Source organism: Arabidopsis lyrata (assembly GCF_000004255.2).
Source record: "Arabidopsis lyrata subsp. lyrata unplaced genomic scaffold ARALYscaffold_3, whole genome shotgun sequence".
Lineage (NCBI taxonomy): Eukaryota > Viridiplantae > Streptophyta > Magnoliopsida > Brassicales > Brassicaceae > Arabidopsis > Arabidopsis lyrata.
Window position 1 is genome coordinate 7,845,949 of NW_003302553.1, and position 23,684 is coordinate 7,869,632.

The 23,684-nt window shown below is 39.6% G+C and overlaps 6 protein-coding genes and 1 long non-coding RNA gene across 8 annotated transcripts; 1 reads left to right on the plus strand and 6 right to left on the minus strand.

The window, feature by feature from the left end:
- Nucleotides 1-2,009: 2,009 nt before the first annotated feature.
- On the minus strand, nt 2,010-3,538 carry LOC9321315 (F-box protein ETP2). The gene has a single exon (XM_021033747.1). The coding sequence runs from the start codon at nt 3,434-3,436 to the stop codon at nt 2,234-2,236; it is 1,203 nt and encodes a 400-aa protein (XP_020889406.1). The 5' UTR covers nt 3,437-3,538; the 3' UTR covers nt 2,010-2,233.
- Nucleotides 3,539-4,533: 995 nt separating this feature from the next.
- On the minus strand, nt 4,534-5,862 carry LOC9321316 (putative F-box protein At4g09870). The gene has a single exon (XM_021033283.1). The coding sequence runs from the start codon at nt 5,813-5,815 to the stop codon at nt 4,694-4,696; it is 1,122 nt and encodes a 373-aa protein (XP_020888942.1). The 5' UTR covers nt 5,816-5,862; the 3' UTR covers nt 4,534-4,693.
- A 654-nt stretch (nt 5,863-6,516) lies between these two features.
- On the minus strand, nt 6,517-7,850 carry LOC9321317 (F-box/kelch-repeat protein At3g44120). Its single transcript, XM_002885205.2, has one exon. The coding sequence runs from the start codon at nt 7,712-7,714 to the stop codon at nt 6,596-6,598; it is 1,119 nt and encodes a 372-aa protein (XP_002885251.1). The 5' UTR covers nt 7,715-7,850; the 3' UTR covers nt 6,517-6,595.
- An 812-nt stretch (nt 7,851-8,662) lies between these two features.
- On the plus strand, nt 8,663-11,837 carry LOC110229654. The gene is made up of 2 exons (XM_021030268.1): nt 8,663-11,545; nt 11,642-11,837. Exons 1-2 carry the CDS (start codon nt 8,732-8,734, stop codon nt 11,729-11,731), a joined length of 2,904 nt encoding a protein of 967 aa, XP_020885927.1. The 5' UTR covers nt 8,663-8,731; the 3' UTR covers nt 11,732-11,837.
- A 5,637-nt stretch (nt 11,838-17,474) lies between these two features.
- LOC110229780 lies at nt 17,475-17,764 on the minus strand. Of its 2 annotated transcripts, none has more exons than XR_002333179.1 (2): nt 17,672-17,764; nt 17,475-17,554 (listed from the first exon to the last, which is right to left on the minus strand). It is a non-coding gene; the product is annotated as an uncharacterized LOC110229780 (long non-coding RNA). The 2 variants fall into 2 exon arrangements; XR_002333178.1 differs by having other exon boundaries at nt 17,475-17,569.
- A 51-nt stretch (nt 17,765-17,815) lies between these two features.
- On the minus strand, nt 17,816-21,661 carry LOC110229890. Its single transcript, XM_021030999.1, has 6 exons — nt 21,652-21,661; nt 18,887-18,942; nt 18,675-18,800; nt 18,461-18,586; nt 18,222-18,347; nt 17,816-18,142 (listed from the first exon to the last, which is right to left on the minus strand). The coding sequence occupies exons 1-6, from the start codon at nt 21,659-21,661 to the stop codon at nt 17,885-17,887; spliced, it is 702 nt and encodes a 233-aa protein (XP_020886658.1). The 3' UTR covers nt 17,816-17,884.
- Nucleotides 21,662-21,836: 175 nt separating this feature from the next.
- LOC9321318 (putative F-box protein At3g18330) lies at nt 21,837-23,265 on the minus strand. The gene has a single exon (XM_021033641.1). It carries the CDS (start codon nt 23,148-23,150, stop codon nt 21,987-21,989), a length of 1,164 nt encoding a protein of 387 aa, XP_020889300.1. The 5' UTR covers nt 23,151-23,265; the 3' UTR covers nt 21,837-21,986.
- Nucleotides 23,266-23,684: the final 419 nt, after the last annotated feature.

The window sequence follows — 23,684 nt, forward strand, 5'->3', positions numbered from 1 at the left end:
TTTAATATTTGATTTTAAAAATTCATCCTATATTTTGAAACAAAAAGAGTAACATTTGTATAAAAAATGTTACCTTATACATAACACATGATAGAGCCAAATAATATATGACACTGTAGTTTCATAGATTCAACTCGTAAATATTTTCACGGACTGTAATCACTGTATTTAGGTAAATATAAGCTAGTTAGCTAATATTTTCATTAGAACCCACTTGGGTTTGCGGTTCTAGCTATTTAATAATTAAACGGCTGAAAGGCGTTCAATATTTCATAGTAGGCTGGCGGTTAAGTCGGTTGTGTGTATTTAACATGTGACGAGTTCGAAACCACATTTCAACAACGATCAGCAAATTTTGTCCTTCCCCATCTTTAACAGGTGATGGCTTTGGAGATTTGATTGAATCCGTTAGAGACTGCGGTTATGAATCTGAATTTGTATTCGTCGTCATCAGGGAGGTACAATAAGTTCACCTCGTTGCATTTGCAGGCTGAATCTTTGTGAGCAACTACTTCTAAACTTTTTAAACAAAAAGCACAGAACTTGACTGCTTCAAGATTTCCTGAGGATTGTTAACCGGATCAAAATTGAAAGCGGAAGATTGATCTGGAAGGTACTTGTTTAAAACACCAAAACCGAGAACATGAACACTCTTTTTTTGCCAATTGATCCACTCGGGTAGAGACTCCTTCATCATCACTTCTCTAAATACATAATCTCCGCATTGACACTTTCCGGCAGGTAAGAGTAGATTGTGTGGAAGCTCTATACATTCAAGGAAGAAGGATCTTTCACACCGGAAGGAGAAGGTCCATAACAGAAAATTTGAGATTGCTAATCCAAAACGACTATTATGATGCAGAAAGTAGTTGCTTCAACAGTCCTAAACCCAGAGTTCAGACAAGCTACAGATATCCATAAAGCAAGGCTTCTCAACATCATGCTGACATTTCTTCACTTTAGAACTAAGGTAGTTCTGAATCTCCCAGTCGAATTCAATCACGACTGGATTTGCTTGAAGTAGAGGTAAACGTAGACATCCTTTGATTTCTCCAGAGCCTACTCAATACGGATTGGGATTGCTTTGATGTAAATGACAGTAGGAAAAGCATTGAACCTCAGAAACATGCCAAAAGATCGTAATAATCAAGGTATGATATATTCATACATCAATTGGAATTCTACGCAAATTCCTCCAAATAACAAGCCTATATTCTAACACAAATACTTGTCAGAGAGGAATATCCAAAATGCATAGAAGAGAACGAAACCGAGCGTCTTGAACTCGAATGATCAAATGTGTAAAGCTAAACAGATTGATGAAAAAGAAAAACAAGTGGTACTGACTTCTTTCACTTGATCAGTTGATCTACGTGTATGGCTTTGGTCTTGATGAGTTATCCCTTGCTAGCTTCTATCAATTGTGTTGTCACAGCAATTGAGATTGAGAGGAAGACAGAGACAAATTTCTTAAGGGGAGATTGAATCCACAGTAGAACAGAACAACATGGAGCAGAAACATTAGACTGAATCGAGACAGAGACGTTATAGCTGGTGATGTTGAGCATATAATGAAATTTGTCTTTTAAGAAGACAGGAAGTGGAGACACATTCTAGTCTCATTTTATGCTATCTGATTTACAGTCGTGTGATCTACAGCTTTTGAAATACTGTGGCAGAGCAATCATGCTATCCGATTCACACTATAGAGCACTCATGCGCTTTCCACACAATGAAAACAGAGAAAATACATAAGGTTATACCATGGCAGCAGACATTGAGAGTTGAAGCTAGAGATTACATAAAACATAAGAGTCAGATTCCAAAGGTGCAGGCACACGCTCTTACAGCTGTAAGTTATGATACATAATTGACAAATGCTTTACCATGCAATCACTCTAAACAATGGCTGATCGTTAGGTTGTTAAACAGACAGATGATACAGAACTTATTAATATGAGAGGAAGATGCAGTGCTGGTCAAAATGTAATAGTGCCCTGATGCATCGGTGACAATTAAAGGATCTCTTATCGATAGACTTATTTTGCTTAACTTTAGGTTAAACCACAAGAAGAGAGTATCTCATGAGTAACAACTTTTATGTTTTCCAACTCTGGATGCCCAAAAAAACACAAGCAAAGTTTCATAGAACAAGAAAAGCTTGAAACTGAAAGAACATGACCAAGATAACTAAGAGAAAAAAAAAAAGGAGATTTACATGTAGAGCTTCTATTCAGTGACCTCTTTTCCTTTTGCCTCCAGCTAGCTTGATTTGGGCAAAACTTGGAACATAATTCAGAATAGCAGGCCAACATACTCTTATATCAGGTACTTCATAAACGGTTATCAAGTCTTTTTTACCCTCCCCAACAACGTATAGCATGTCACTGTTATAGCTTTCGTCGTCTCCATTGTCGAACCATCTCTCGCAAATTTGGGCGACTTTCTTTTCCTCATCGAGCAAGAAACTTCCACGATCGGTAATTTGAAGGTCCCTGCTCAAATTCAATGCTAAGACCTTGGTCCAAGAAACAGCTTTGGTGGTGTCATCAATCCCATTTGTAACCCAAATCTCAGTCTTGGAACCCTTTCTACACCGCTTTAATAACACAGAGAGCCTATCTTCTCCAACAACGGAAAGAATCTTGGCATCATAACTATCACACTGATAAGGAAGAGGCAGAATCTCGGATTTCTCAGTTGCAAAATCAAATCTGAGCAAGGATTTGGTTCCTGTTTCCTCTCCATGAAACCGGTAAATGTTACCCTTTAAAGACACGCTGTGACCAGCGTATCGAACTGTCAACTCTAGAGAGTGATCATGATCAAGAAGCCGCCTCCATGAATCAGAGTTCAAATCATAGATTTCCGAATCATTTCTACCAGAAAGAAAGCTCAATATTTTGTAGCTCTTACTAGAGGTGACTTGCGAGTAGCCGAGAAGGAAAGTGAAGTCTCTCCTCTTGAGACCTGCTTCGATCCACCTGGTTTCACGGGTGAAAGGGTTCCAAACCACGATTCTAGATTCGTTTTCATCGGAGGTGCATAACAGCAAGCCGTCGCAGTGAAATACTCGATCTATACGAAATCGATAATTAGAAAGCCGATAGAGGAGTTTAACCCCTCTTTTGAACACTACAGATGGATCATCTCTGTGGAGATTGACGCTAAACGGAAAAACACGGTATTCCTTTCTCAGCATGAGAGGTATAAACGCTTTTGGTGCTTTCTCCAAATGCTTCGTCGCGAATCTCCGATCATCTTCGATTAAACGATTCCAGGCTCTGCAAGTAGTACGTAATCGATTCAGAGATGTCGCCGTAACGCGACAGAGTATCTCCTCCACCAAATCCTTTGGAAGCTCCGGTAACATCTTCGTGGAACGCTGAATCTTTTGGAAACTTAGGGTTTTCGATTTCGCCCTCCGTCGTGCCATGACTCCTTCCTTTTTTTTTTCCTATTCAATCGTCGACAAATGATTGCTCTCTCTGTCTCTCTTTAGTAATTTAACCGGATATAACCGGATTTTAATTGAAACCGGATTTTAATTTTAGTGGTTGCCTCCAATTGAAGATGGTATAAGCCGGTCAAGAGAAACAAACCATGTGGATTCTTAATTATGATCTTAATCAATCATTTGAAATCTTTCTTCTATAAAAAAAGAATTAATCAAATGGTTAAGACTTGAGAGTGTTTTTGAGAGTAATATAGACAAACTAAATAAGACATAATAAAGAAAGATGTTAACATATTTAAAGACGAAGTTAAATATTAAGAGATCACACAAACAAACTCAAGCTTGAAGCCTCAATGATAGGGAACTCAAAGACAGATATCTTCTCCAATAAGTTCTTGTAGAGTTCGTACTCGGTGTTGTTCCTTTCTTTCGGGTCCAAGAAGACTTTAACGAGACTTATAAAGATTTGTGTAGATCGTAATGTCTCAAAAACCAAAAGTTTTGGATGAGTTTTGAGTCACTTTACTCACCTTCATGATCTTGGACCCATCAAGTCTCTAATACGCTTGCCAACAATCTTTGCAGCCAACACAAGTATGCCTTCGTGGAATGATCTCAAAGTATAGACTAATCAAGAAGATATCAACACGACATCATCTTCTTGTATCGACATCGGTTATATTTCACTTAAAGATAGTATTATCAAGAAGAATAAAGGTTAACTACGAGATCTATATGGTTCACTAATTAGAATCAAACACAAGCCTCCAAATAACGAGCCTATAGCGTAATACAAATTTTATGGCGAAGACTTACTAGAACTTGAAGGGTGTTTTCTAGCTGTGCAACTTGTAACTTGTAAGGAAGTGAATTGGGTGAAAAAGAACATAGAGCAGAGACAAAGGAGATTAGCTTTGTTGTACACGTACGTTTTATGAATCACTTTTGTCACTGAATTAGGAAAGCTTAAAATTTGAAACACAATTCTCTCCTCTTTAGACATCTGTTATTAACTTACCTTCTCTGTACGAGAATATATATATATATATATATATATGTAAGGAAACATTATTTAATCATAACATTGCACTTAAGGAAAAACCAATGTTAAAGCACATCTAATGGTACCACTTGTTAATATAATATCAGAGCTGAAAGGATTATTGAAAGGACTTGACAACCAAGATCAACCAAGAGGAAGACACAATAAAAGAAAATGGTAGCATGGCATGTAGCTTAGTCACCTCTTTTAGTTTTGTGTCGAGGATGCTCGATTTGAACCAAACTTGGCACATAACCAAACAGATATGGATCCGACTCCAACGTATCAAAGTCGTTACATTTTCCAAAACACAGTTGTGTGACTTTATTATCCTCCTCAACAATGTAAACCCAGTCGGCGGCCTCGTCTTCAGACATACGTCTCTCACAACACACGATTTTTCTATTCTCCTCGTCGAACAAAAAACTTAGACCAGTTAGGAAACAACGACCAAGATCAGGGTAATCCAGAGTTAAGACCTTGTTCCACGACAAGACTTGAGTTGTCTCATCAATCTTATTTGTTACCCATATCTCTTTCCTTGATGTATCTCTGAGATGTAATAGCACTGAAAGTTTCTCTTCTCTAACACAAGATAGAGCTACAGTTTTATAACTACCAATAGGAAACTGATAGGGAAGACTCATACGACTTCCAAATCTCTCTGTTGTATAATCAAAACTAACCATATAGATCTGCCAGTCTTTTTCATCAAAAGCAAACCAGTAAGTCTTACCTTTCAGAGACGCGCGGGTCGACTCAGCATAAAACGTGCAGTCCGTAGTGACATCAAGAATCCTCCAAGAACTAGAGTACAACTCACAAATTTCTAAATTTTTTTTGCTGCCCCAAAACATGTATCTCAAAACTTTGTAGCTAGTATTGCCTGATTTATCGTCTTGGTAGGATCCAAGAACATAGTCGTAGTGTGTCTTGTCACGATCTATGTGTTGGGACCACCTGATTTTACCCATAAACGGGTTCCAAACCACCATCATAGTGTCTCCTTTGTTGATGTATATCAATAAGCCATCACAGTGAAAGACTTGAGATATACTGACTCGCCTAAGTTCACCCCTAACCTCTATGGATGGAGTTTCGTTGAGATTGACGTCCAGTAAACAAATCCTATAATTCTTTGTCAACATGACAACCAGAGACTGTTTTGCTGCTTTATCAAAGTGTTTTCTTGCGAACCTCTTGTCGTTGAATAAACTGTTCCATCGCTTGCAAGTAGATCGTAACTGTTTCAGAGATATGGCCGGAACGCGACAGAGTATCTCCTCTAACAAATCCTGCGAAAGGTACATCAACATTGTTGTAGACCGCTGTTTAGGGTTTAAGTGTTCCGCTCTTATATATCTTGTTGGAGTTATAAACTATAGTCCCATTTTATTATGGGCTTTACTTTATCATGTGTTTGGCCCAACAAAACATGGCAGCGGCGACTCTAATCTATGATAACATAGTGGTTAACTCTTAACTCTGTTAGAGTATTCATGCAGCAGTGACACAATTCATGGTTCTCGTTTCAATACATTTACTATATTTGCTCAGCTTTACAATAAACCACAATCAAAGAGTGTTTCATGAGTAAACACCTTTTGTGTTTCAACTTTGGAATGCCCAAAAAAACACAAGCAAAGTTGTGGTTTCAAGTAATTTGGGTGGCTTAATAAATAGAACTTGAAGGTTAGTGGGTTGGATGATATCTAGCTGTACACCTTGTAACTTGTAAGGGAGTGAGTTTGGTGTGAAAAAGAAAAACCAGTGCAGAAACAATGAGAAAGCTTTGTTTGTACATGTTTCAACTTTCAAGAATCATTTTTGTCATTGAATTAGAAAAGCTTTAGTTTTAATTTGAAACATAAATTTTCTCTTCTTAAAACATTACGAGACATGGTTTGATCAAAAAACATAAAAATTGTGTTTAAAGCAAAGAATATAACACTGCGCAGTTGAAACATGAAGTATCTATGAAAGTACCAGTTCAAAGGATTATTCAAAGAACAGAACATGCATGACCAAGATAACTTGCCAATAAAAAAATAATTCTGAAAACAGAAAAAGAAGAGATTACATGTATTAGAGGTTGTTTACTCACCTCTTTTTCTTTTGCCTCCAGCTCTCTCGATTTGAACCAAACTTGGAATATAATTAAGAATAGTTGGACAAGATCCTTCAATTGTATAAACTCCAGAATCCATTATTTTGACTTTATTATCCTCTCCAACAATGTATACCTTGTCTCCTTCCTCCATCCATCTCTTACTCTTACAACACAGGACGACTTTCTTCTCCTCGTCTAGCAAGCAACTTGCGCCATGCCAAAAATCAGCTCTCGGATACAATGCTAAGACCTTGCTCCACGACACCACATTGTTCTCACCAATCTTATTTGTCACCCATACCTCAGTCTTGGATGTAGAACCGTCCTCTAATAACACCGAAAGCTTTTCGTCTCTGACAACGGAAAGATTAGAAGCCTCAAAACCATGCACTTGACATGGACGAGGCAGAGGAACATACCCAAATTTCTCTGTTCCAAAATCAAATTTGAGCAAGGCCATGCTAGGGTCCCATAGACTTCGTCTTCTATCTATACCAAACCAGTAAGTGTTTCCCTTCAAAGACACACACTTTCTAGAGTATTCCAAGTAGTGGCGTGGCTTGATATCATCAATAACCCTCCATGAGTCAGAGCTAAACTCGTAGATTTCAGAATCCTTGTTACAAAAATTAAAGCTCAAGATTTTGTAGCTCTTATTACAGGACTTGTTGTCATATCCAAGAACAAAAGCCATACCTTCGTTGTAACGATCGCCGAGTTCGATCCACTTGGTTACACCAGTTAAAGGGTTCCAAACCACGAATCTTGATTCTTTTTGGGATGTGCATAACAACAAGCCATCACAGTGAAAGACTCGATCTATGTTGAATTGAGCTGCTGAATGAGGATCGAGTAAGCTAAGCTCATTTTTAACCTCTAGAGATGGAGTATTGACGTTTATAGGACAAATCCTGTAGTCCTTGGTCAACATGAGAGGTAGATACTGCTTTGCGGCTTTGTCAGTGTGCTTTCTTGCGAATCTCTTATCATCTTTGAATAAATGGTTCCATCTTTTGCAAGTGGATCGTAATCGTTTCAGAGATGTGGCCGGAACAAGACAGAGTATCTCTTCTACCAAATCCTTTGGAAGCTCCGGTAACGTCATTTTTGATCTCTGAAGAAAACGGCAGCAGCATTTGGCTCTCAATATAATAATAAGGGTAAATTTCAAGTTATGGCAGTTGACCAAGTTTTATTTTCAAGTTTTGGCAAAGTGAGAATGAGCTTTCATGTTTTGACATTTTGGCCAAAATCTGACCATTTTACCCCTATCGATGTACTGTTCACTGTACGGTTTAGTTAAGCGTACGGTTCAGTTAAGCGGTTCACTGTACGGTTCAGTTAAGAGGTTTAGTTACGTACACTGTTCCGGTTACGCAATATATTTCGCTCTTAATTGATTTTGTGCGGGAGTACAGTGACAAGTTGGGATTAAAAACATTAAAACACAATGAGACATCAGTATTTAATGTCCAAAAAGTTTAGACATGACTCATGTCACAATTAATGCAAAAGTCATCATTACTTTTTCTAATATTAGTTTTTATGCGTGAATAGTTGTAAGAGACAAACATGATCCATGAAACAAACAAATTTTTCTGAACGAATGTGATTCTGCATCGGTTTGATCTTCTTGATTTACAAAGTTTGGAGCCAAGACAAGCATTGAACGTGTAAGTAATGAAATTGGTTAAGAAGTTTTTTGTTTTAACACACTAGGGTCTTGATTGTGTGCTAAGATCAACATTGTTTTTATATAAAAACCCAGAATATTTTTATTTCCACTTTTTTTAGTTGAAATTGCTAAATGATGATAGATTTATGTTTATAAGTGTGTAGTTGGGAATTCTTTTTGTTTTTTGTAGATATAATCATGCTTTCATTTGCATTTAATGGGGTTCTGCTGAATTTATGATGCAGGTTGGTAATGGATATTCCCGTATTTACTATGGTGGGTGAGTGGAAATGCAAAGAAGAAGAATGGAAATTTGAACCATGGGAAGGCTGGTTTGGTCGTTGTGTACGTGTTAGGCAAAACATGACGTACACGGCATTTGTACGTACATTATGCGAGGTTTTCAGTTTGAAGTGCACCGAATGCAATCCAATAATTAGTTACTGGATGCCGGGAAAGATGTCAGTGATGATAGAAAGTAAACGCCCTCCTGTATACATTGACAATCAAATGAACCTGGATACATTCTTTTTGATTCGTGGTGGGGATCCTAGTGTCACCTTGTTTGTCTCTTTCAAAGCACTCGGGAATACTGTCCCTAGGACCGATGGTGAGAGTTACCGTGTGTGTGGGAGTGCAACGACACCAAATCCCATCCTAGCGGCTTCAAATGTAGATGGAAATAATGAGGCCGTAGATGAGCAAGACGACGTTGAAGACGATAAAACAGATGAGGATGAAGAAGAGGAGGAGGACAACGAAGATGGTGCTGGGTATGATGATTATCAGGGTGATGATGGATCTATGGGGGGAAGTACCCTCGATCCTACTATAGACGGTAGTGAAGGCAGTGGCGAAGATTACGATTACAACAAGTGGAACGATTTAATTATTGAAGAATATGGAATAGGGAATGTTGAGGAGGACGTCATTCTCACTCAACAAACGGTTCAACATCCAGGGGAATTCAGTCGTCTATTGGCAGAGTGTACGTACACAAGTCATCGTGTACCTGGAGGAAATAACTCGGTTGACCGTACACCAACGGTGACTCCAAGACGTACGTGTCAACATGGTTTGTACCAATGTACGTACACAACAGAATGTGTACAAGATACAGGCAGCGAAGGTAACACCGATACCAATATTAATGGTATAGACGATGTCTCTGGGGATGATGTTATCGACCGTGGTATTGGAGATTCCCCAAGTGGGACACTGAATGATAATCGGCTAGTTACTGCACCTGGCGGAGATAACATTTCTCATTCGGGTGACCGTACACCAACGGTGACTCCAAGACGTACGTGTCAACATGGTTTGTACCAATGTACGTACACTACAGAGTGTGTACAAGATACAGGCTGCGAAGGTAACACGGATACCAATATTAATGGTATATACGAAGTCACTATCGACCGTGGTATTGGAGCTTCCGCAAGTGGGACACTGAATGATAATCGGTTAGTTACCGCAGCTGAGGCTTACGAAGTGTATAATGACTTTTCTACATTACATGGTGGCGAGTTGGAGATTCTCGATAATGATGCTGCTCCGGTATTCGATGATTTAGCCAATTTACGAGATGATGAGACACAAGTCGAACTGAGTACGACAGGTGAGACTTTGTATGTCGGGAGTGTTTTTATGAACAGAAAAGTCATACAACAAACAATGTCTTATCTCGCAATCAAACAATGCTTTTGCTACAAGCAACGTAGGTCATGTCCTACAAGATTGGAGATGGTCTGCGTTGATGATACTTGTCCATGGCATTTGACAGCTCAAGTTGTCAAGAATTCAGAATGTTTCAAAATCACATCGTATGATACCACCCATACGTGTGACATCGACACTCGTAAGAATTATAATAAACATGCTAGTTATAAGCTTCTCGGAGAGGTAGTGAAGAGCAGATACAGTTCTACGCAAGGGGGTCCGAGAGCTGTCGATTTACCACAGTTGCTCCTAAATGATCTCAATGTTCGGATTTCATATTCTACCGCTTGGAGAGCTAAAGAGGTTGCAGTGGAAAATGTAAGGGGGGATGATATAAAAAGTTACAGGTTTTTGCCTACCTATTTGTATCTTCTTAAATTAGCTAATCCGGGTACGATAACTCACCTACACTCTACACCTGAAGCTGATGGTACGCAGCGCTTTAAGTATGTTTTTGTATCTCTCGGGGCTTCTATAAAAGGTCTGAAGTATATGAGGAAGGTAATTGTCGTAGATGGAACGCAGCTAGTAGGACGTTACAAGGGATGTCTCCTCATTGCATGTGCCCAAGACGGGAACTTCCAAATATTTCCAATAGCGTTTGGTGTTGTGGATGGTGAGACTGACGCTTCATGGGTGTGGTTCTTTGATAAATTAGCTGACATTGTTCCAGACAATGAAGATTTAATGATTGTATCGGACAGACATTCTTCAATATATAAAGGCCTCAGTGTGGTTTATCCGAAAGCTCATCATGGTGCATGTGCAGTACACCTTGAGCGAAATATCTCCACCCATTATGGTAAGTATGGTGTATCTGGATTATTCTTCAGCGCTGCTAAAGCTTACAGAGTGAGAGATTTTGAAAAATACTTGGAACAGTTAAGGGCTAAGAGTGCTGCATGCGCAAATTACTTAGAGGAAATTGGATTTGAGCATTGGACAAGAGCTCACTGTAAAGGGGAACGCTACAATATCATGTCTAGCAACAATTCGGAGTCTATGAATAATGTCTTAACAAGAGCCAAATCATATCCGATTGTGTACATGATAGAGTTCATTCGAGAGGTCCTAATGCGATGGTTCGCAGCGAGGAGGCAAAAAGTGGCTAGGTGTAAGTCTTTAATGACGCCTGAGGTTGATGAGCGTTTTCTCCAAGATTTGCCTGCGTCAGGGAAATTAGCGGTTAAGATGTCTGGACCGTGGAGTTATCAAGTTACAAGCAAGTCAGGTGAGCATTTTCATGTCGTTCTGGACGAGTGTACGTGTACGTGTCTTAGGTACACAAAGTTGAGAATCCCATGTGAACACGGTCTAGCAGCTGCAATCGAGTTTGGAATAGATCCGAAGGTTGTTGTAGGATGGTGGTATGGACTTCAAACGTTTTCCGATTCTTTTCAAGAACCGATTCTACCTATCGCAGATCCGAAGGATGTTGTCATCCCACAACATATATCGGATTTGATACTAATTCCTCCATACTGTAGACGACCACCAGGAAGACCAACAACCAAACGGATTCCATCTAGAGGTGAAAACCGGGTAAGTGCTATCATTCAAACCCCTTCAGATTTTTCAAACATTATGTTTTGAGTATAAGATACGTAGATTATTAACTTATTGTTGTTGTCATTTCAGAAAAAGAGACAGAAAAGACTTATTCCGAATCAGTGCACACGATGTAGACAAGCAGGTCATAACAAGAAGACTTGCAAAAATCCTATTTAGTTCTCCTCATAAGCTTTATGTCTCCGCGAAGACAGTGTACGTTTATGTGTGGACAGTGTGTACCAAAGTGTTGTGACGGTGTACGTACGTTTAATGTTTGCCATCGTATAACAATGTACGTTTTCTGAGTGTACGTTTTTGTTAGTGTACGTTTTTGTTGTGTCTGTGTACGTATAATCTTCATGCAATAAACGGTTACAAACGGTTACACATCTCAACCGTTGGAACACTTTCGCACTACCCACCGCGTCTGTTATGGAATTTCCTTATTTAAGCCACATCTCCTCCTCAATTTTATCCACGTTCCTTCAAACGAAAACCCTTTCACATTCGGCAGTTACATCAATCAAACACAAAGTCTTTCGATTGTTCTTGCTAACCGTGTGATGGACGGGTATCACACCATCTCTGAATTGTGTCCTCAGATCACTGGGTGGACAATTTGTGTATTTGTCGTGAGAGTGTTTAAGAAGTTTGTTGCGCCCAACATCTTCGAACTCGGCCTTATCTTGGCAGATAATTCGGTAGTTTCCCTGTGCCGTGTTTGTGTTTTTTTATCATACGTTAGGTTCAATTCTATATAAATCTGTTATATATCATATTCTGTAGGGATCCCGTTCCCGTATCGAGGCCACCATTGATCGTCGCCTTGCTCCTTTTTACATAGACCGAATCAAAGAAAATGAGTGGAAAATTGTGACCACTTTCTTGGTCCGTAACGTCGCTGACCCAGTGAGAGCAACATCTCATGACTACGGCATATGGTTTATGGATCGGACCGTCGTTACTAACGCCTTACGAAGGGACCCAATATCGTTTTACGATTTCACTCAATTCGACTACATTTTGGAGAAAACAGTTGATAAGAAAGTTTTAGTCGGTGAGATGTTTTTTAAGTTACGTTTTATTTACACATTTTTGAAATTAGAAGTTTGTTTCTATTTTTTTGGCCCTTGATGTAGATGTCATTGGAGCGTTGTTGGAGGTTGGCCACTTGACCGGAGACTTCTACGGTCTCAAGCTTCCTTTCAAGATCAAAGATAGATAGTAAATGTTCTTTTCACATTTGATTCACTTACACTTTTTAATCTAAACGCTGACTTGATTCTTCTTTTAATCTAATGCAGCAACGAAGTTTTGGAATGCGAAGCACACAATGAACAGGCGTTGGAATTCCAAACCTTCTTTCGGAGTCTAGGTCAGCGCAATGTTGTTGTCGCACTCGTCTTCTGGCGTTTAACCGACAGAGCTAATCCTAAGGTTGTGAGTCATGGTCCTGTGTCAAAGGTCTTTGCCGATCCGGACACACAGGAAGTGGAAGAGATCAAGCAGGTCGTTTTTTAGATAGGGGGATTTGTTTTCCCCAGTCTTCTTATTATTAATGACCAGATTTATATTAAGTATTGTAAAACTACATAAACTTGTTGTCGTTTTCTAATTACTTGAATTTGTATAATAAACTATTGGGTAACTGTACGTACATTTAATACGTACAGTGTCTACAATTACAATTAATTTGCCAGTGTACGTTTTACTAGCTTTTTGGTTCTTCAATCAGCAAATTGTACGAAACCCATGTTCGTACACGAAAACATACATATATCATATTTGTTGTCCTCAAACAACAAAAACTTCATTCATTCATAATTAAATGCCCGAAGAAGGACATACATTTAAGAAAGACAAACTATATATTAGATGCGGAAGCAATAAACTAAAAAGTAGAGCCCGAAGCATACACATGAGCCGGAAAATTGTATGCCTCATCCGTCATTATCAAAGTCATATCTAATAGAAGACACACATCTTCCTCGCGTACCAGTAAAAGAAACACCCTCTGCAGCCGGAACTGTACGTGCAACGGCCAAGACATGCCGGTGTGTGCACATACCTCCATGAACGTTGCCAGAGCCGAGGACCTTCGGTGTGAAGCTGGCTTATGTGATACATCACCATCTCCCCCACTGCGTGAGCTGCCGCTAATGTGGGTGTCATCGCCCAGAACATATCGCTGACTGGAAGAAAGTCGACATGGTTGCCAGTACAAGTTAGGAATAAGCCGGTCGCGAAGCAGGCGAGAGGGTTGGATGGAGCGACGGAGTTGAGTAGTGTAATGCCGTGGGCCACCGTTAGGAAGCTGCTTGCCTGGCGGACACCTTCGAGGTATATAGCCGGGATCTCACCCCTTTCCAGCAAGAGGCTGAAGTAGGCCCTGAAGGGAGACTCCGGCTGCACGAAGTGAGGCCATGTGATGAAGTCGTCCATCACTGTTGCGTTTACGTCACTTGCTTCGACCAAGTGGCGGAGGGTCTCGATGGGAGTCTGGGATACGGGCAGGTAGTTGATGAGGACGGAAATCGGGTTTGGCAATTGTATTGCAAGGTACATCTCGGTTGGAGGGGTTGCGGGGAAAGCCATGTTGTTAACAAAGGAGGTTTAGAAATAATCTTGCAGTTGATGAAAGAAGGAAGTTTTAGAATGATGTGAGCAAATAAATTAGTGTGTGTGATATCGTTTATATAGGGCCTAAATATTGAGTTCATGTACATGGCTACATTTGGGGGGAACGCATTAATAAAGTTTTATTATTTTAAAGTTCCTCTTGTCTGACAAATGCAAGTGTACATTAATTGCAAACCGTGTACGTAAAGTAAGGAGATTTATGGGAAAAGATAGAGGTCATTCTATGAATAGAGCTTGACAGTATGCATTAAATAACCACTCCAAAACTTGTAGATATGGGTTATTACAGGTCAAATCAATCAGCATTGCATCATCATTTGCTACCATCTCGAAAGTCGCTTCTCATATTTCTAGTTTCAAACCAACTAAAATACGTGTACACAGTAACGTATACCCGTGTACGTATGTCTACCATTATTACGTTCTCTGACTAAAAGTTTGAGTTGATGTCTGTCGCCGAATTAGGGGAAAAGATTGAGTTCATGTATATGGCTAAATCTGGAGGAAACGCATTAAAAACCAAATCTCTTTCTTTTGCAATTTCGTTTTATCTGACAAAAGACAGTGTACATTAATTACAGGGATGTGTACGTATATATGTACATTAATTTACGTTTTTTTTTTTTTTTTTGAAAAGATAGAGGTCATTATCAATGGCTAAATCAGGTCAGTATGTATTTACTGATAATTCGTAAGCCTGTGTAGACAAGGCACCATTATCTAACATTAAGAAACTTGTTTATCAATTTAATATAAAATATTACAATTATTTGTAACCATTCATAAGATTGAGTAGTATATGAGAAACAAGCAAGGATGTAGATAAAAAGATATTCATTACTGATAAGCAAAGTACAATTGCAAAGGCCACATATTATAACATAAAAACTTAGAAATTCAGATAATATTACGTAAGAAATCCCTAGAGAATTTGACTAATTCTTCTCGCACACCACCAGAGGTAACATACGTTGCACACATTCTTGAAGGGTCCAAATCTGATGTAACACAGCATCGCGCAAGGAGGCGTTTGAATACCACGTTCCTCAGGGTACGAAAAGGTTGCGCCGTATGTGTTGTTTAACCTAATTCCATAATTTTTTATTTCTTCTAGGAGTTCCTCACACATGTCACGTGTTTCTTCTGATTCCAAAGCGTAATGGTTGTTTGCAAACAGGCGTAGGTACACACCACCCATGTGAGCATTCCCGTCGCATATGCACAGAATAGCGCAGGCCAGGGTTGCATCGGCGTGCCTTGGTACATTCCGCTGTAAAAGTACAATGGCGCCCTTAATGTCAGACTCATGGGTAACTAGACGCAGTCCTTCATGGTAAATAGCAATCGGGTTACCAGCCTCTAGACACCTTTTGAAAAAGGGTCTATATCGACCTTCAGCGTTGATGTCATTCGGATCATGGCCTGCCGCATGGAAGTCATCGGGATCACTGCACATGCTATAAATATTAGCATCTTTCAAGACATCCGGCCTGTAGACAATGTTTCTTCCACCACGCCCTGATCTTAACAGAGGTCCGAGGTACCACCAACATTTTTCAGCCATTTTTTTGGCTATCTTGGCTAGCAAATCTTCTGGTAGATTTGGTGTAGACATTTCTTGGAATTTGGTGTTTCAAAACAATGCAATTCCTACTCTTAAATAAAGAACAATGAAGTTAGTTGGTTAAGTTATGGTTGTAGTTAATGCAATCTTACGTAAGTGATGATGCAGTGGGGGAGGGTTGTCAAATCAATGTAAGTAAAGAAATAGATATCTTATTATGAGAAAAATCGACTTTGTGTAAAAGACGTACGTTATATAAGATGTACGTACACATGTTGGTTTAGAGAAGATAGTTATAACGATTACATAAATATTTTGAGGATCACGATTACATAAATATTTTGAGGATCTCCATAATTAATTACGTTGTTCTAATTAGGTTGTTGAAATAAGGAAATAAGTACTAGGAAATAAAAATAATTCAACATCCAGGGATGATTACAATAAACGCCGGTTACCACACTCGCGCTTGCCGTGCTCGTAGATTTCTGTTCCGTACACCTGACGGTAGGTGGCCATATCTGCTTCTTGAATATTCACCAAGTCTGACATTGGGTTACCAAACGCCAGCAACTCCAAGAACTTCATTGCGTAAGGCCCGCAATCTCCTGTACTTGGGTTTTGAGCGACCATAACATTTCTCTCATAGGCAAAAGGTTCAACTGAGTACTTCGCAGGCAATACATCCGCGCACATCGCTCTCACTAGGTACGGCATCATCTCGCAGACAGGCTGCATCTTTGACCATGCAACAGACTCCCGCGTGTGTTCTATGAGAGCGTCATAGACAACTATATTCCGGGCTCTGAGGTGGATTGCCAACCCAACCCAATGATCACCTTTCCAGTTCATCGGAGCATATACCACGTCGACATCCTTGAACCACCTAAGACTAGGTTCACGGTGTATGTGTATTCCATTGGCCATGTCGTATAGCCGGTCGCCCCATTTGAACCCATGCTTATTTCTACAATTCCTGAAGCTGACAGCACGCTTAGTAAGCTCATAAAGCAGGAAGGAGTCCAAAACAACGCATCGGTTTGCTATCATTTGTTGACCGTTCTTGTGCCACATCAAGATTGCGAGCATTTCCAAGACCTGAAATGAAAATAGCATAGGCAGTCAGTGTACGTACAATTCAGGCATATTTAAAAAATGTACACAAATGTACTATTTCAACTTACCATATTATCCACCCACTGTCCTTCTGCTATAAGCATGGAGAAAAACTCGTTGTCCACTTTGCGATACCCGAAAAGAGTGTGCTTCCTGTATATCCAATATTATAGTATGCCTGGTTTTTATAGAAAACCAATGTATCAATTAAGGGATAATTTTGATAATGCACGATACTTACACATTCGGACCGCGGAGGACATTGGTTAAGATCTCTAATTTGGAAGCATCAACCTTCTCCAAGGGGTTGTAAGGGACATTTCCAGCCGCTATAACCACCTCTGTATCTTCAGCTCGTCCAGGAACATCCTGCACGAGGACTGTTGTTTCCTTAAAACCTTCCGGAAGGGCGTCATCCATCTCAACAATTATTTGCTTCTTCATTTTTTTGGGTACAACCGGCGTAGGAATTTTAACTGCTTCGACTGAAGCATCGTTGTTTGGTTCATCCTGTAAAGAAGTATTATTGTAAACAGCATGATTAAACAATTTCAAAATGTAATGATAATATTTACTGGGAAGATACTCACAATATTTTCTAGTGTACCAACTGTCGTGTCTGCTTCATCTAACCCTGGGTTTGAATCCTCTTGTTCTTCCACCCCGTCGATAATCCCCTGCTGCTCCAACACTCCCTTTTCAAATTAACATGCAGAATTATTTAAATGTACGCATACAATCCTATGTACGTATGTTAATAACTGTGTATAATTTTAAACCAAACACGAGATTTTTACCTCCTTTACATTAGCTGCATCCACATCCATGGAGGCTTTCGTTGCCAACTCCTGTAACACCTGCATAATAGAAGATTATAAATTTAAACAAGCCTACACTACACTATTTTATTTAAAAATATAGTTAGCTTACATTCCTAACTACTGCAAATGGTGAAGGGGGATCCCCTAGGGTGCCCTCAAGTACTGAGTCATCCACTTTACTCTCTGCAACTACATTGGGTACATCTCCCGCATCAACCTGTGGCAGTAGTTATCAACTTCATCGGCTATATACTCTATTTTGTGATGTCTGAAACAATCATTACTTATACGTACACGGGAAATAAGAAAGACAAATGTACGTACACTTACACCGGGTTCCTCGGTGTGTTCAGCCTGAGAAGATGTATCTCTATCATTATCCTCAGAAATTTCTGGTTGCTCCCCAACATTTGCTTCACTCTCAAGACCGGCACCATGTTCTTCTCCCTGAAACAAATATACCATACACGTCATTCAGTGAGTACACATATGGAAAACTACATTTGACTATTAGCAGACCATATACCTGTCCAGATGTTGCAGGTAAACCTGATGGATTTTCTACCATCTCTGTGTCAGCAGTTGGTTTTTCATCTGTCCCTCGCTGTGTACCAACTACGACAGGCTCACCACCATCAATTGGTCCTTTATCCTAAAACATAGTATACCATACACTTCTTAAGCTATATGTACGTGGAGAACTGAAAATAATTGATAATGGTACACTTATGGAAAACAGTATGTGACTATTAGCACAAGACATACCTGTACAGAGGTTGAAGGTACATGAGATGGAATTTCTTCCATCTCTGTGTCAGCACTAGCTTTTTCCTCGGTCCCTGACTGTGTACCAACAAGGACAGACTCACCACCATCACGTGCTCCTTCATCCTGAAACATAGTATACCATACACTTCTGAAGCCTATGTGTACGTACACAACTGGAAATAATTGAAAAAAATATTTGTACACGACATACCTGATGGGAAGGTGTAGGTCCACCAACTGAAATGTTAGCTACTCCAGTGTCAACCATACCTTCGTCTCTGTTCGAAAAATCTCCTCCATCATTTACAGAAAAACCACCTTCATTGTTGGCTTCATCCTGTACCATAGCAGACAAGTTACAGTTATTAATCTTCATGTACGTACATTTAAAATACTATATATAAATGTACGTACATGCCATACCTGGTCATCTTCCTCAGAGGAAGAGTTACCATCAGGAAGCTGAGTAATCTCAGCAACTGACGTCATTATATTATTCAGCCTTGAAGACTTTCTTGTTCCAGACTTGAAGACTTTCTTTGTAGACATCTTTTTAGATGCCTTCGTCACACTCATCGGTGCCTTAACCACCGATTTATTTGGGCCCTGTGAAGCATGGGAAGTTTTGGTTGGTTCTGTCTTTTTGACCTTTGGAACTAAGGCAGCACGAATCTCCTTACGGACAAATTTCTTCAAGTCTTCTTGCATTTGTTTATTTTGTGCTTCCTGCCTCTTGAAACACCTCCTAAGTTCAACTACAAACTTCTCAAACTGGGGATCTTCAGAACAATCCTCAACAGTGTCCACATTTTCTTCTTCCACAACAGATTTCTGTTTTTTCAAAGCATGTGCATTCGGGGCTGGTACATTTCTTTTCCTCTTCTTCACACCTACGATAGACCAGTTTAATCATTGATTGGTCTTCAAGGGACAATAATCAGAAAGTATAAAAACAACATTTACACTCACGTATCTCTCCAAGTTGTGGTGGGCGCTCCTGCTTTGGAAATGCAGCATTACCTCCAACCCATTCTTCCTCCTTCCACTCATGACCAGCTAACAACAGTCGCTCAATGTAAGCAACTCTTGGATCCTCAACTTCATCATCCCATGACAGGGATGGAGGACAAATATTGTCCTCTGGTTTCACAAGATAGGTTACCTCAACCTACACCAATAAGTTTGTTAACCACTTAGAGAATGTACACTTACTTTTTAAATAATGTACGTACATAAACAATTGTACATACCTCTTCAGCAGCCTCACACTCCAAGATGCTGGATGTCCTGATTGCCCGCAGAGAGGCAAGATGATGGATAGACCTCTGAGTAAATGTCCTGTTAGCTTCATCATCAGGTACTAGCTTAGCAAGGGATGGGATTGTTTCGAACGCAAACAGCTGGAGTGCTAATGGGAATCCATGTAGTGCATAAGACCCATCCTTTACACACCTTATCAGTTTTTGAGCATCTGAAGGGGTTTGGAATTTTGCTATCCTCTCCAAAGTACGGGTAAAAGACACCCTTCCCCAAGGGTATTTGCAGAAGAATTGCACGTCCTTCGTCATCTCAACAGTGAACTCAGAAGGCCTTATGGGGTTATTATGGCACCCTATCACACCATCTACCAAGATTATAAGAGATAAGGCCAGCTGCTTCCACCCATCCATGGTTTCCTCCTCCTTCAGCCAGACCACCAAATCATTCACTGTTGGATTCGCCTTCTCCCCAAACTTCTCCTCAAACAGGGTTTTCCAGACACTTTGACTACCAGCTTTAACCTTTAGCACATCCCTCACGTCTTTCTTGTTGGGATATGTCCCACATTCTAGACCAGTTACCAGACTAAATTCTCTTAATCCGAATTTTATTGGATGACCGCCGAAGACCATCCACATCTCATTCACTTTACTCGTCACTAACTGACGACATATTAGTCCAAGAACAAGCTTACCTGAGAAGGAAGACTTGTTAGCAGGTATCCTAAAAAGGTCCCCAAATGGAGACTCGAGAAGAAACTTCATCTCCTCTTTTCCCTTAAGAACTTGCGCTATGTCAGAAAGGTACTCCGGTTTGGAGTACGCGTTCATCTTCGTCTTCACAGGGTACCGGTCTAGGGCAAAGAGTCTAGGTGGTAACTCTTCAACTATAAGATCTTCAGTCGGAGCCACGCTTGTACTGCCTGCAATTACAAGTGATATACAATTAAGTACGGATGTATGAATTCGTGTACGTACACAGTAATTATCATCATTATATACTCAACATCTGAATTTTGGCGGAAACAGAGATTTCCAATTCAACTTCTCAAATTTTCAAACTACAGATTTAGCAAAATCCGGCAACTTCTATCCCTTTAATCAAACAAGCTTTAAGATTCCGATACACCCAAAGAAACTACAAACGGAATAATATCGGAACTTACCCAATTCCTCCGGCGGATTTCTCGGAGGGATTTTCCTCCTCGGGGATACTCTGAGTTCCACCTTGTCCTTCTCGGGGCCTTCCTGCGTATGCTTCTTCCTAGAGACTACGTCGTTTGGTTTATTCCCAGCCATCGCGAAGGTTGGTATCTCGCCGGATGTTTCTCAGGTCGCCTTCGCCGGAAGAACTGGAACTTTCTCTTCGCCGGTTTTTCGAGTTCAATGCAATGCCTCAAATCAAGTAGCAGACAATTCGAACGGAGATGTCGAAAACGAAGATGGATGAATGAATTCCGAACTGATTTCTACTTCTCTCTCGAATCTCTCGGAGATGTCGAACGAAGATGATGAATTCTTCGTTTTCTTGAATTTTTTTTTTTTTTTTTTTTCAAAACAAAAAGTAACTAAACCGCGATATGAAACTAAACCGTAACGTAACTGTGCCGTTTGGTTTTTCGTCAGGGGCATTTTCGTCATTATATGGAATAACTGTCAAAACATGAGATTTGAATCTCACTTTGCCAAAACATGAGATCAAATCTTTTTTTCATGTTAAACGTGAAAATTTCTTTAATAATAATCTAGGGCATTTCATCATTCCTCTTTCCCGAGATATATCTGGTTATGTGCATTTAATTTAGAATTAATTATAACTAAACCGGATAAACCGATAATAGATACTTTTGCTTTTTGGTCCAATATTTGTAACTTTAAGTGGTGTGTATTTGTAAGATAGAGAGAGAAAACACCAATTCGTATATTTACAACATACCATGCTTGGCTTAGTGGTAGAACTTTAAAAGTGAATGGGTGATTACTTGGGTGAAAAGAAAACTCAGAGAAAAGACACTTTATATGAATCACTTTTGTCATGGACTTAGAGCTTGAAATTTTGAAACATAATTCTGAAAGACATGTTTTGATCATTAACTTTAAAAACTGTGTTTAAAGCAAGGAACACTGAGCAATTAATTGAAATATCTGACAATACAACATCTTAATGAAGTATCAGTTCAAGGGATTATTCAAAGAACACGAACAAGATAAATTAAGAACACACACACACACAAAAGAGAGAGATTACATGTAGTAGAGCTTGTTTAGTCACCTCTTTCCATTTTGCCTCCAGCTTGCTGGATTTGAACCAAACTTGGAACATACAAACTAAGAATAGTTGGCCAACTTCCACTGGTTGCATTTACTCCAAAATCAATTTCTTTGACTTCATTATCCTCCCCGACAATGTATACCTTGTATTTGGACTTGTTCTCGTCTCCGTCTTCCCTCAATCTCACACAACACATGAAGACTTTCTTCTCCTCGTCTACCAAGAAATTTGTCTTAAACGAAATTTGAAGCTCCCTGCTCAAATCCAATGCTAAGACCTTGCTCCAAGAAACTGCTCCTTTGGTGGTGTCATCAATCTTGTTTGTCACCCATATCTCAGCCTTGGATCTTTTATCTCGCCGATATAACAAGGCAAGTTTCTCTCCTCTAACCACGGAAAGACGATTAGCGTTATTAAAACTACGGGCTTGAGAGGGAAAAGGAAGAGTCACAGGTACATATTTCTCTGTTGAAAAATCATATTTGAGCAGGGATAGGCTTAAGCCCACATCTGTTACATCTTTAGCAAGCATGTAAGCATTTCCCTTCAAAGACACGCACCGATAATCGAATCCAGAGTACCATTTTGGACGGATACCATCAAGAACCCTCCATGAATCAGAGTTCAAATCGTATTCCCAAACTTGGCCACCACTACGATAAAAGCCCATGATTTTGTAGCTCTTATTGCAGGATTTGTTCTTGTCTTGGGAGTATCCGAGAACAAAGGTGCCGCGTTCTTCGCGGATTTGGATCCACTTGGTTTCACCAGTAAGCGGGTTCCAAACAACCATTCTACGTTCGAGTTTGGAGGTGCATAACAATAGGCCGTCACAGTGAAAGACTTTATCTATCTTGAATTGATCAGCTGAGTTCTTAAAATACGGATCTGGTATGGTAAGCTCACCTTTCACCTCTGCAGATGGATCAGTTCCATGGAGATTGACGCTTAGCCGACAAATCCTGAAGTTCTTCCTCAACATGAAAACCAGAAACTCCTTTGCGGCGTTATCGAAGTGCTTTCTTGCGAATCTCTTGTCGTTGTGGATCAAACGGTTCCATGGTTTGCAAGTAGAGCTCAAACGTTTCAGATATGTGGCCGGAACAAAACTGAGAACCTCCTCTACCAAATCCTTTGGAAGATTTGGTATCGTCATCGTTGGTCTCCGAAGAAAACGGCAGCAGGTGGCTCTCAATAAAATATTATCATTTGATCTATTCAGATAACGTGGCTCTGAATGTTATTTTAGGGTTTTGGTTTTCACCTTTCTTCTTTTGGTAATTAGCAATTAGTTTAAAATTAAACCGATAAACCGATACTCAATACTTATGTTTTCCGCTGAATTGGAAGGCGATTTTTGCATAAAGAAATTATTTATTATTCTTTTAAAACTTAAAACAAAGTGTATTTTCATATATGTAACTTGTATAGAGCAATTAGTTTAAAATTAAAACAATAAACCGATACTCAATACTTATATTTCCAGCGGATTTGAAGGTGATTTTTGCATACAACTTTAAAAATCATTTATTTTTCTAAATTAAAACAATGTATTTTCAGATATGTGATTGGTTCTTGAGCAACTAATAAAAAATCAAAATATAAAAAGAAGAGTTTACATGTAGAGCTTGTTTAGTCAACTCTTTTCCTTTTCCCTCCAGCTCTCTCGATTTGAATCAAACTTGGAACA

Bases quoted from the DNA above. Each gene is read 5' to 3' on its own strand.
- LOC9321315 (XM_021033747.1), bottom strand. From the start codon at position 3,436: ATGGCACGACGGAGGGCGAAATCGAAAACCCTAAGTTTCCAAAAGATT.
- LOC9321316 (XM_021033283.1), bottom strand. From the start codon at position 5,815: ATGTTGATGTACCTTTCGCAGGATTTGTTAGAGGAGATACTCTGTCGC.
- LOC9321317 (XM_002885205.2), bottom strand. From the start codon at position 7,714: ATGACGTTACCGGAGCTTCCAAAGGATTTGGTAGAAGAGATACTCTGT.
- LOC110229654 (XM_021030268.1), top strand. From the start codon at position 8,732: ATGCCGGGAAAGATGTCAGTGATGATAGAAAGTAAACGCCCTCCTGTA. The intron at 11,546-11,641 runs GTAAGTGCTATC...TTGTCATTTCAG, and splicing joins CATCTAGAGGTGAAAACCGG to AAAAAGAGACAGAAAAGACT.
- LOC110229890 (XM_021030999.1), bottom strand. The intron at 18,801-18,886 runs GTATGGCATGTA...GCTATGGTACAG, and splicing joins CCTCTGAGGAAGATGACCAG to GATGAAGCCAACAATGAAGG. The intron at 18,348-18,460 runs GTATGTCTTGTG...ACTATGTTTTAG, and splicing joins TACCTTCAACCTCTGTACAG to GATAAAGGACCAATTGATGG.
- LOC9321318 (XM_021033641.1), bottom strand. From the start codon at position 23,150: ATGACGATACCAAATCTTCCAAAGGATTTGGTAGAGGAGGTTCTCAGT.